Raw genomic sequence first — 13682 nt, 5'->3', positions numbered from 1 at the left:
TAACGTGATTGCAGCTATGTATTTATAACAAGCTAAGCTAACTATGGGCCTCATAAGAAAGCTCAGAGTCACTCAGCGGGCGATGGAGAGAGCTATGCTTGGAATTTCTCTACGTGATCAAATCAGAAATGAGGAGATCCTTAGGAGAACTAGAGTAACCGACATAGCTCAACGGGTTGCGAAGCTGAAGTGGCAATGGGCAGGGCACATAGTTCGTACAACTGATAGATGTCGGGGTCCCAAGCTGCTGGAATGGCGACCTCGCACCGGAAGACGCTGCGTTGGAAGACCCCCCACTAGGTGGACAGACGACATCAGACGAGTCGCAGGGAGCCGCTGGATCCAGGTGGCGCAAGACCGTGGCGTGTGGAAGTCCCTACAAGAGACCTATGTCCAGCAGTGGACGTCTATTGGTTGATGATGATGATGCTGATGATGATTTATAACAACTCCTCAATTCATTTTCAGGTCACCGGTCGTATACCCCTGATCATCGTAGCCACAATCGCCCATTTTTTACTCTTCATGTTAATATTAGTATGGAAACCACAACATGACCAGAGCCACATCATGTTCATTATAGCTATCTTTTGGGGTCTATGCGACTCCATTTGGCTTGTGCAGATCAATGGTAACTATCATCAGACTTTTTAGTTAAAGGATGTTTTTAGGGTTCGGTACCTCAAAAGGAAAAAGGGAACCCTTATAGGATCACTTTGTTATCTGTCTATCTCTCGTGTCTGTGAACAAACCTACAGGGTACTGCCCGTTGACCTAGAATCATGAAGTTTGGCATGTAGGTAGGTCTTATATCAGACATTAAGGGAAAATCTGTTCATGAACTAATAATTAGTAAGTATTTTCAATTTTCAAAGTAAGATATTAGATAACTATGTCAAGTAGGGTATCATATGAAAGGGCTTCAACTCTGCATTCGAAAACATATTTTTATATCTTTTTATACATCATAGTTTTTGATTTATACTGCAAAATGTCGAGAAAAATACCCGAGCACTCAACCTTCGTTGTGCGAGTCTCACTCGCACTTGGCCGGTTTCTACTTATTTACTTTTTCTTTAATTTTATTTCACAGCTTACTATGGCATCCTATTTCCCGGCAGAGAAGAAGCGGCGTTCTCCAACTTCAGACTGTGGGAGTCAGTCGGTTACATCATTGCCTACATCATATCTCCCTACTTTCGAACAAGTGCCAAAACTTACATCCTACTGGGCACTATGATTGTCGGAGTTTTCTTCTATTTCATCGTGGAATATAGGGATAGGAAATCCAAAAAATTTCTAGAGATATCGCCTATGGATAAGTATGTTGGCGGGCTAGATAACTCCGCGTATAACCACGGTGAATAATAACATGATTATGTTAGGTTGTGAAACAAGCTTTAAAAGATTTTTAAAGCCTGTTTCACAACCTCCAGATAGACTTAGATCATGTATCATCACTTACCACCAGGTGAGATTGCAGTCAATAAATAAATAATAACTTTATCTAACGGATATTCCCAATACAAAAGCTGTCGAATCGTCAAATTTATTGTTAGATATAATTTATCTGGCAGTTGTGAAACAGGTCCTAAATATACAAATCACAAAAATGTTTCTAGTTGTCTACCTATCTATGACTTTGAAACCATCCAACCGATGAGGTCCAGACCGGTTTCATTAGAAAGGCAATAATGCGAAGATGGTTTGTTTAGCGTAGTAGCACATGCCGAGTATCCACTAGTAATTTTATTACTATAGTAATTTGTATACGAGGGTTGCGGAAGGGTGACAGTTGACGTCAAGAAATTCATAGTCGCTATCAACCTTCACCCTACTCCACAAACCCCAATCCGGTATACCTATAACTAGGAATAGAATAACTAATAAATACAGGGTGTAACCAGAACGCTAGCAACTTAGCGTTATTGTTACACTACAATCCAATCCTATAATCCTACAAACCTAAAATCCAATGCCAATAACCATTTGCCTTATTTTGGAGTTTTAGTGCTTTAGTATTTTTCAAACTCTCAATGTATAGCAGGCAAAACTCGGGGTCGATGCCGCGCCGTAGGTGGGGTGGCCTATCTACGCAACGTTCGTTGACCTCTAGCGTCAGTCAAATGTTTTATTTGCAATATATTATTGTGAACTTTTTTTTTTTAAATATAAAATTTTCGCCTTTTTTGCGGTATCTTATCAGTAACCACCAACCTGTTTTCCTTTTTTGCTAGCGTTCTGGTTACATTCTGTATAATAATTGAATACCTACCTACGTAATCGTTTTAGTACATGATTTATATATTATGAAACCTACGAGAATTTATAAAAGTAATTGATTTTTAATGAGTTTAAAGGTATGATTCCGAACCACGCTGCACGCAGCAGAGCTGCCGCAACAGTGCTGTCACCAGCTGTCACAGTCCTGTCGCGGCACTACTGGTCGCCATACAATCTCTATAAGCTTATATCACATTACATTCCGAGCTAGGCAGCAATGTCGCGCCAGCAATGTAGCGGAACATTGCTGCCTAGCTCGGAACTCGGCGTGCAGCGTGGTTCTGAATCATACCTTTAAAATAAATACCTAATTGACTCCCATCGATTTTTGTCAAGGATGAAATTGACTATTCTCTGAGAGAAAAAATTATCAATAAAGCACTGCATGTACTTAGTTACTTATTTATACAATTCAGCAAATATATATAATATATATATGTATATCTTTATTATATAAGTTACTTTATTACAATCACGACATTTTAAGGTAGAATTAAGTATATAAGTAACTATATACTTACAGCCTTAGCTTACAGCCAGTTTTGTTAAGTACTTGACTTATTTTAAGTTTGATATTTTAGGAGTGTTAAAGAGTATTTAAGAGTATTAAGAGTATTTTAATTAATTAATATATAAGTCCTAATATTAACGTAAAGCCTTATGTGATATGAATTTGTTATACTTAATTAAATATCGAGTACTTTTGTAGGTACCTAATAATCGATAGCAAATCCAGTAAGTATGTAAACCAAAACTATAATATTAGAACTTGGCAGACACACTGACGTGTGTTTTGATTTCATAAAATTTTATGGAGGTTAATTAAATAATCTAAATAAATGTATATTTCCCTATTTATATTTAAAAGAATTGTGATAAAAGATAAAAATTGTTGACATGTAGATATATATTTAATTTATGATGTGTTACGCGTGACTTATAAATTATACTTATAGAAAAGAAATTTTTATTAATTAAAATTTAGAATAATCGATTGTTATAATTAGGTATAAGAAATATTACAAATAAATATTGAAGTGTTCCCGGGATGTTTTATTTAAACCTATCTACTTACTTATTAAATACTAGCTGATCCACCCGGGCTTCGGCCTAGTGGAATTTCTGAAAATGCTTAGTTACAAAGTTAAACGAAGGTACATGCAAAATTTCAAGTTTCTCATTGCAAACTGTAATAGTATATTTCATTACAAGTGTGGAAAGGCTGTCATTGCAAAGAGTTCCGACAAATGTCTACCCGAGCCGAGGCGCAGCCGAAGGCGAGGGTTGACAGTCGGAACTAGTTGCAATGACGGTTTCGCACGTGTACTGAACGACTATTTTTAATACATAAAAATGACTATTTTTAATACATTAAAATTAAGCAATTTAATAAAATAATAAAAACAGGGAACTGTACCCATACAGCCAAGTCTTCAGTAGAAGTTTTTTATTGATATGAAATGAAAATGAAATTTAATGAGATGAAATGGAATGAAACCTAACCAAACTCATTCAATCAAATCATTAAATCTGATATTGAAACAAATCAGTAGTTTCTTTTTAGAAATATACGTATTCGCATGAATCATAAAAACTTCTATGTTTTTTTTTTAGTAAAAACTTCATGGTTGGTTTTTCTTTTTAATATACTTTATTTTAACAGTTGGGAAAGAGAACGCACGATTTCGGGAAAGGTAAAAAAAAGCACGAGTATGTAATAGCCCACATCCCGAACGCTATACGTCCCTGCAATACGCCACTTTTTGAGCAACTGTATTAAAAATTAATTATGTCATATACCTCATCATCATCATCATCATGATCAACCCATCATCGGCTCACTACAGAGCACGGCTCTCCTCTCAAAGTGAGAAGGGTTTTGGCCATGGTCTACCTCGCTGATCAAATGCGGATTGGCAGACTTCACACACTTTTGAGAACATTATAGAGAACTCTCAGGCATGCAGTTTTCCTCACGGCTCACAATGTTTTCCTTCACCGTTAAAGCAAGTGATATTTAATTACTTAAAACTCACACAACTCGGAAAAGTTAGAGGTGCGTGTCCGGGATCAAACCCCCGATCTCCGATTAGGAGGCGGACGTCCTAGGCTATCATAGCCTACACATACCTAATCCATATTATCCAGACTAATATTATAAATGCGAAAGTGTGTCTGTCTGTCTGTCTTTCTATCTGTCTGTCTGCTAGCTTTTCACGGCCCAATAGTTTAACCGATTTTGATGGAATGTGGTACAGAGTTAGCTTACATCCCTGGGAACGACAAAGGCTACTTTTTATCTCAGAAAACTAAAGAGTTCCCACGGGAAAAAACCTATATTCAGGCGGACGAAGTCGCGGGCATTATCCAATACATATTTACATGTTAGGCTCAAAGAACGAATAGATAGGTAGGTACACGAAATAACAGTCATATATTCCTGCTATGGTATTTATTAAAACGCCTGTGGTATTGAAGAAAAGTCATGACGCGTTCGGAATGTTCGTATGAGATTTTTTAGTAAGTTCATACATAAAATCATTATTTTGAACGCCTGTTTATTAGTTGAAGGCAAATGTAGAAGACAATTAAAAAATCCGATATTTTTTAAAAATTCAGCTTACGAGTACCTACCTAGAGTTCGCGACAGGTCGACATAGCAATTGGGGTGGGGACATCCCGCACACGGCACATCTGCACATTCCTCGCGCTAACCCGGTGCGGGATAGCGCAGGCGACGAGCGAGTGTGCGGGTCATCTCCCAGACTCATACCCTGACTGCCATGTCGACCTGTCGCGAACTATTGACCGTAGCTTTTGACTAGTTACAAAAGTTTTAGGTACTGTTTCAGAATTGCAAAGCTAAAGAATCAAAATGTGGGGCTAGAAGAGAAAGACAAAAATCAAACATTGTGATTTATGAGAACCAACCTATAAACAAAATGCCCGGATTTATGAATGCATAGATCCTATAAGTAAAAAACAATTTTCTTACGGATAAATAGTAGATACCATGTACCTATTTGCAACGAGGCGTAGGTACCTAAGTCAAACCTGTTCCTATAAAACGTTTCGTTAGCTAATAGCTAAGTTACCGATACCTATGGATGAGATGGTTAGGAATAACGAATAGTTAGACAAATGTATTTAGACCCCCAGAAAGAATAGAGGTTAAATGAATAACTTTAGGGGGGCCCCTGAATCGACGACGCTTTAATTAAAATATCACTACTTAAAGGGCCAATACGTATTATTGTTTTACTTTTTAGAAGGTTTTTGTGGATTTTATAAACTTTTAATTTAATTGTATATATCTTTAAAACGATAAGTTCAGTGTTAAGTTGAATAGCTGAATAGCGTATCTACTAACAATGCGCACAATCGAGCGGCATTCTCGGCTAATATTACAATAACTGCGCGGGTACGTTATCACATACGACACGGCAATGGTACTGATTCTGAGCACAATAAAATTTTAGAGTATGCGCATCTTCTTCCTACTAATGTTATTTGAAAAGGACAGATACAGTTTGACAGTTTTAAACTTTATTTAGAGCTATCAAACCTCGTGACTTTAGCTGCCAGTCGCAAGCCTATTGTTCAAAATTGTAGCGTGCACTAAAATTTGAGAGTCTTTAAATGTAAAATTCATGTTCCGTCCTTTTTTAGAAATATTAAAAAGAAAAAGATTCAGATACTCTAAATTTAGTTAAGAGAAAGCTATAATTAAGCTCTTTATCGTAACTATCTCAGTTCTCTCACAATTTTTTGCGTTGCGATCGTAACTGCTTACATTTATTAGTCCGTTCTGTCAGGTAGTAATAAAGTTACTACCTTACTTGAAGTGTTAATTCACATCTGGGGAAATTCGGGCTTACAGGGCAGGGCAGGGGTTTACAATTTCAATTGCCTATATACTCCTTAGTCCAGTCTAGTGGGAGGCTCCAGCCGTAGACCGTAGCCGTCTACTTATTACTTTCCCGGCATTTTCTTACCGCCACACAAGATCAAATCAAGCAAAAAAATCCGGTATCATGCAGTTAGAGACTAGACAATAAGGGGTATGGCTTTAATAAAGACTACCATATTATTTCTTCTAGGTTAGGTGCTTATCGTAAATTACAAAAAACAATATTACCTACATGCTTATAGAAACCCTTTCAGCACATTTTTATACTTATACACTTTAAAAAACACAACAATATTAAAATACCAGTCAATTACTTCATTCATTTTAACCTACTTTCATACAGGTGGCATAGGTGGCATATTTAAGAAATCATATTATCGAAGCGGTCAGGGTAGGAACAAATACATAGTTAGTTTAATTACTGTGAGCATGATCATAGGTTGCCAAGGAAATATCCCACCAGTTTCTGCTTAATAAGTATTCTTGCGCTTCACTACATCCCACGATGAAGTTTAATATTTATTTGAAAGGTGTGTAATGGAAACGTTCGGAACCTTACAGGTCTTGGGCACGGGTTTGCAGTGATTTAGTTAGGGTCCTATTAGCTCATAGTTCGGTACTTGTTCGGTTAAACATTTACAAAATAAACGGTGAAATAAATTAATTTACTATTTTTAAAAATATGTGTAAAATCGGTAATAAAAATTATTAGGTATTACTTAGTGCTATTTTTTTAACGAATTGTGTTCTGGAAGTGATTGAACCCTTAAAAAATCCTCTAGTAAATGACTTAAATTTTAAATATAATTTTAAATAGGTAAGCTATTTGTATTTGTTAGTTAATTATTTAATCTAAATATTTTGTTTGACGTAGGTACCTACTCTATTCATATTAAGTAATTCAGAAAGTGTATATTCAGAAAGTCCCTGGATCGGAAGTTAAGTGAAAAATGCGTGGAGAAGGTACCTAATTACTTGGGTACAAAAAACTTGACATATAAGTAGTGTCGTTTCGTCTACAGGATTTAATTATGATGTTGGATTTTTCTGTTACGTAGAATTTGTAGAGCGATTTTTATAAGTACAAATCATAATATTATTGTCATAATATTACTAATACCTAAATTTTGAAAATCTAGAATATTATGTAAGTATATAAATATAATAGGTTGTATGCGAATAAGTTCTAGAGCAACATTTTCTTTCTCTACAATGAAAAAATAAGTTTTGGAAAGATGTGCCTATGTTTTCTTAGTAATGTAATCAATCAATCAATCAGCCTGTTTGCGTCCACTGCTGGACATAGGCCTTCCCAAGAGCACGCCACCACACACGATCCTCCGCCTAGTAACGTAAAGCGTTGCTATAATTGTATATGTAGGTATATGTTAGTCATTATTGTAAGCTTTTCAAGAATTCCGTACCCGAAGGATGCCAACGGGACCCTGAGTAAGTCGTTGTCGTATTATATTTTCGCTTGATCGGGGTTTTTAAAAATAAATCATCTTTGAAGCAACGCAACACGTCATAATAATATTATTTGTCTGAAAACCTTGCCCAGGGCTTTTTTAATTTCTAAATCGACGCGATTTGATACAATTCAGATTGTTACTTTGCTATTATAACTAAAATAGAGTCTATGTATAATATGTCTAATCACAATGCAAATTTAAAACGTTTCCGCGTAAGATATGGTATAATAATAAAGCATTGACAATCGATAAAATATGTATTAAGGATAAAATGAATAGTAGGTAGGTACGTACATGCACCTACGTTCAATTAATTAAATATTTCCTTGAACTTATCTTGTTTTTGTTGCGTTTAATTTTTTTCAAAAAAGTCCGAATTTAGCCTTTCTTTTATCGCTATTTTCATATTTTTATCTTACCTTGACTAAAAAATAACCTATAATATACTTACCTACTTCCGATTTTCCGTATATTATGACTATAATTTAGGAACACATAATAATTTTCCTCATTGCTAATTGAAAACTCGGAAAAATGCATCGAATGAAAAATGGTTATTTCCCCAGAATTTATAGTAACTAAGCAGTAAATATAAAGCAGGTATCTAAACAATAAATATTAGCGCGTTATTAGAATAACTTTACGAACTGTTTGATTTGGTAGGTATTAGGTAGGTGGCTATACATGTACTTACATTCAGATAAGTTGATCTTAGTAACGGATAACCATACAAAAACATACAGGTTTAAAAATGGGCCTCTAGCAATGTTTTTTACAATACTATTATTAGCTTATAGATATACTTAGGGTACTTACTGCTAAAATTGCTCAAACTCAGTTAGAACTCACATTTTCCTGCAATTCCGTCCGTTGTCAGCTATCCAGCGAGGCAATAGCGCCAGTGTATTGGGCTGCCTACTTTTTTTTTTTAAAGAATAATTCCCCTTTCCGCTCCAACTAAGCGTCAGGCTTGTGCTAGGTACGACAATAGTGCAACGGGCGGGGTTTGAACCGTCGACCTTTCGGGTTTCAGTCCACTCCTTTACCGGTTGAGCTATTGAGGCTCTACTTGGACGTTGTATATTTTTTGTAAATATTATGTAATAATTTTTCTTACTATCACTTGAATTAATTTTTCAATGGTTTGAGCCACAGATTACGAAATAAAAAGGTTTGGGCTATGCCAGTGACCTTTATTTCGGATCTTATCCTTCAGGGAAAATCCTAACATATCCCTCACCATAATATAGCGAGTTTTTTTGCATAATATGAAGCCGTTTGTTAATGTCCACGTTTACCATATAAAATGTTATCACACTTAATTGTTTTATTATTTTATTAAGATTGTACGCACATTCTACGTCTGCAAAGTTTACGCATTTTAAAAATTGAATAGACCCATTTCATTGTGAACATTTTGCAACGGCTTGATAACTATGATTGTTATCGGGTTAAGGTTAAACTGTTGTTAGCGCCTAATTAGTGATAATTGATACAGAGTACAACGGACCTTTTTTAACCATACTTAAATGTGTGGTGGAAGGAACGCCATTGAAGCTAAAGCATAGCTGCAATAGAAAGACCACAACGCGCACCACTGCGATAAAGAAGGAATTTTGTTACATAAAACATTTTCAAAAGTGTGTTTTAACTCAAAATAAGTACCTACCTTTGTTTTTAAGCACTAATTTAAGAATTTGCGACAAGGACTCATTTATTTGAGTGGCGGTAAAGACCTGTAAAGACTGACCTTTTGCATCTCAGTCGTCGTGACATCTAAATTGTCACGATGTAGGCAATTTTCGTGACACTTTGTCTAGCTGATACGTATCTTTATTATGAATGGATTTGAATAAAATACCACTGACCTAGACTGACCTCTACTAATACAAGTAGGTACGCTGGACTTTTTGTTTTGAGACAACTTGACTTTCGCCATTTTGGCTAAGTCAATAAGGAAGTAAATGTTAGTGATGAGACATCTATCAGCATAATATACACATTTGACACAAAGTGACAATTTTAATTCCCGGTGGGCCGCTTTGAATAACTAGGTATCATTTTGCCCACCACACACACCACACACATACCACCACACCACCACCACACACCACCACCACACCATTTCCAGTTCTAGTCTACTTCCGAGTTTCTTTCTCCTTACCTACCTGTTAATTTATACGTATACCGTCACTCGCAAAACAATAAAAAACAGTCAGTTAAATGATTATAATATTATAGATATTATTAAATATAATTTTAATTATGTACCTTAGCTAATAACGTAAGGCTGATTGCACATTAGACATTATATAGCGCAACGCAAGTAAGTCCATATAAAATAAATAAATTGTTTATTGCAGCCATAATTTTACAAAAGTAACAGCTTATTCTATACAAAATATGATTGGTCTCTGGTACCTAATTTAGGTTAGCAAAATGAGTTCTCAGCGCCATTTTAATTCTATGTGTCAATTGTCATGTCAAAAGAGTGTCAAAAGTACGGTTCGGTTCACCTTACCTTTAAAATAAGGACTAAAATCGTACTTTAGACAGGCACATAAAGTTAAAATGGCGCGTGAGGAGTTAAATTTTACGCATTATACCTAATATGCGATCACCTTAATGTATCAATTTAGTCATAAACGTAGTCGTAATATTGTAAAGAACTAATATTTACTACTTAAATAAAAAAAGTTAATAGATTGTACTTTTATAGCTTGAAGGCGAAAACAATCAAATAGACATAATTACCTGTTAGGTATCGTTAAATTATAGTGTTAGATATTGTCACAGCAACCTTAAAGTTAACATTTATTATTAAGAGACTTGTTAGGAGATAAAATTAATTTTAGCTCCTTATAAGGCTAGACGAGTGAATAATATAATATATCAATATTTTATCTTATCTATATTTTATCTTGTATTTGTCCTGCGACTCTAATTGAATTATTACACGATTTATTGCTATTCTTATAATTATCATCATCGACCAACTACTGAGCACGGGTCTCCTCTCAGAATGAAACGGTTGGAGGCCATATTCACCACACTGGCCAAGTGTGGATTGGCAGACTTCACAGTTCACACGCCTTTGAGAACAGCTCAAAGTTTTCATTACTGAGTATTGATTAGTGTTATGAGTTTAAGTGTACCTACACCTACGCTTGTTATAAAAAAATTATAAAAAAAAATCACCAATTCAGCAAATAAGTAAATATTTCATATATTTAAAATATATAGTTTATATATTTAAAACAAAAAAATGGTTAATTCCAGGACAGCTAGTTGTCAAAATAATTTCATTTTTTCTGGGAGATTTCGGGGGGGATTTGAACCCACGCGCCCCTTCGTAACCTGACGCCCCTAGGGCATGTGCCTAGTTTGCCTTAGGGATAGTCCGCCTCTGCATAGCTAAGCGCCATCTGTGTTAGGCCTGCTGGGCATAAAAACTTGAGATCTCGGGGACGTTCTCGATAACTTCAGCTAAGATATGAGGATTTTCAAAAATACCACACGAGCAACGCGGGACGGGTCAGCCAGCTTAAAATTTACATTCAACATACAGAAATAGTTATCTTACAGCTACATATATCATTTACTATAATAAATTAAATACATATCTAACGTGCATCTGGTCTAGTTTTTTCAGACACAATAAGAAATTACCGAGGCCAAGTTACACAGGAAATCTATATGACCTACATATTTATTTATGCCCATTGTAATTCTTTATTGCATTTTAAATCCTTTCAATTAAATTATTATTATATTTAGTAGGTAATAAAATAGTTTATTCGTGTCGAAATAAATTGTTTTATCAACATTTTCAAGGAAGTTTTGTTATTAAACAGTCAATTAATCCATATTTAAACAATCCATTCTTCAGTTTTCATATTATTAGCAGACAGACACACTTTCGCATTTATAATATTAGTAACAGACATCGATATGTATTTATTAGCCTCGATAACTCAACGGTTAAAGAAGCGGACTAAAATCCGAAAGGTCACCGGTTCAAACCCCACCCGTTGCACTATAATTGTCGTACCTACTTCTAGCACAAGCTTTACGCTTAGTTGGAGGGGAAGGGGAATATTAGTCAGCATAATAAATGTGGCAAAGTAATATTCTTCTATTAAAAAAAATGTTAGATGCCTAACCATTGTAATATTGGTTCCAGATCATCAATAATGCCGACTACAATAGCGTTTGGATCCAACGAAAAATGGCGAATCAACCGCAACATATTCGTCCTAGGCTTCGCATTCATGGTGCAGTTCACCGCATTTCATGGCGCGGCGAACCTTCAGAGTTCTGTCAATACTGACGAGGCTGCTGGTACCATTACCCTGGCTGCTATATACTTCTCGCTCATTTTATCTAACGTCTTCCTGCCTGCGATGGTCATAAAGTAAGTAGTACCTACCCACCCTTTCTCGACGCGTCAATCCTTTATATCTCTATCAATACCTATATAACTGATCTATGGGTATCGTGGTTATTATTTAAACAAAAAGTTTTGTGGCGTGTACATGAAATTTTATAAAGGAAACATTTTGCATGGTGCCTGCCATTTGTCCAAGAGGTCAAGTGGTCATTTATTGACTCAGTCGGTCAATGATACAACCATACAACAGCGATAGATTAATCAATCATGAACCGATTTCTGTCGGCCGTACAATGTACATTGTTTGTAATGCTAAGTTTTAGTTTTAACTTACGTTGTCGTGATCAAGGGGCCTCGTGGAGATTTTTTTAGTAGCGCCTGCGTATTATATTATTATGTGGTCTTATATAAGTAGTTACCTGTCAGGGATAGATTTTATAGATGTTGACTAAAGGATCAATGGATGTCTTATAATGTAGGTCTCATACCAGACATAAGGGGAAAAAATCAGAAAACAGTAAATTTAGGGTTACATCACACAAAAAAATTTAATTGTGATCATGAACTAATAATTAGTAGGTATTTTCAATTTTCGAAGTAAGATAACTACATATATTAAGTGGGGTATCATATGAAAGGGCTTTACGTGTGCATTCTAAAACAGATTTTTATTTATTTTTATGCAACATGGTTTTTGAATTGTCGTGCAAAATGTCGAAAAAATTGGACTGTAGTAGGTACGGAATCTTCGGTGCGCGAGCCTGACTCGCACTTGGCCGGTTTTTTAGTTTTAGACACACTTATCGCGCGATAACACTGGACGACTGCTGATTGCTGCATTTCGTTTAGGTACTGCGTTTAGCTGATGGCCTGCTGTGGAATTGCCGTCGCGCTTTGCGTGGGCCCATAACTTTTTTATTTCGTGGTGTTCCACGTAAAAGTTACTAAAATTCCCCTAATTATTTTCAACAGATGGCTGGGCTGCAAGTGGACTATCGCGATGTCATTCATAGCATACATGCCGTTCATAGCCGCGCAGTTCTACCCGTACCTTCACACGCTGGTGCCGGCTGGTATGATGGTCGGGTTCGGTGGAGGCCCGATGTGGTGCGCTAAATGCACTTATTTGTCTGTGGTAAGTAGTTACGATGCTATCTATAGACTCACTGTTCTATCATATCTTCACACGCTGACGTCAGCTGGTATGCGGTGGTTTTCAAAAATAAAATCTTGATTTACCTATCGAGTAGCCGTTCGTTAAATTATCACTATCCATACTATCCATACTTCCACACTAATATTACAAATGCGAAAGTGTGTCTGTCCGTCTGTCTGTCAGTCTGTCTGCTAGCCTTTCACATCCGTTCAGCCGATTTTAACGAAATTTTGTACAGCGATAGCTTGCATCCCAAGGAAGGACGTAGGCTACTTTTTATGCCGGAAAATCAAAGAGTTCCCATGGGATTATAAAAAGCTAAATCCACGCGAACGAAGTCGCGGCATCACTAGTAATATTTGAAATGCGAAAGTGTGTCTGTATGTCTGTCTGCTAGCTTTTCACGGCCCAGCCGTTCAACCGATTTTGATGATATTTGGTACAGAGTTACCGTACATCCCGGAGATGGAC

The 13682-nt window shown here is 36.1% G+C and overlaps 1 protein-coding gene across 1 annotated transcript in view; it reads left to right on the top strand.

Annotated features, from left to right (window-relative positions):
- Positions 1–13682, top strand: part of LOC117988710 (uncharacterized) — a 62390-nt gene that overhangs the window by 35467 nt on the left and 13241 nt on the right. The window contains exons 10-14 of the mRNA XM_034975884.2: positions 469–631; positions 1094–1365; positions 1437–1471; positions 11849–12079; positions 13028–13190. Coding sequence (XP_034831775.2) covers positions 469–631; positions 1094–1365; positions 1437–1471; positions 11849–12079; positions 13028–13190 — 864 coding nt within the window. The remainder of the gene's footprint in view (positions 1–468; positions 632–1093; positions 1366–1436; positions 1472–11848; positions 12080–13027; positions 13191–13682) is intronic.

Source organism: Maniola hyperantus, chromosome 15 (assembly GCF_902806685.2).
Source record: "Maniola hyperantus chromosome 15, iAphHyp1.2, whole genome shotgun sequence".
Lineage (NCBI taxonomy): Eukaryota > Metazoa > Arthropoda > Insecta > Lepidoptera > Nymphalidae > Maniola > Maniola hyperantus.
Note: the sequence above shows the minus strand (reverse complement) of the source record. Positions and strands in the feature narration are given on the sequence as shown.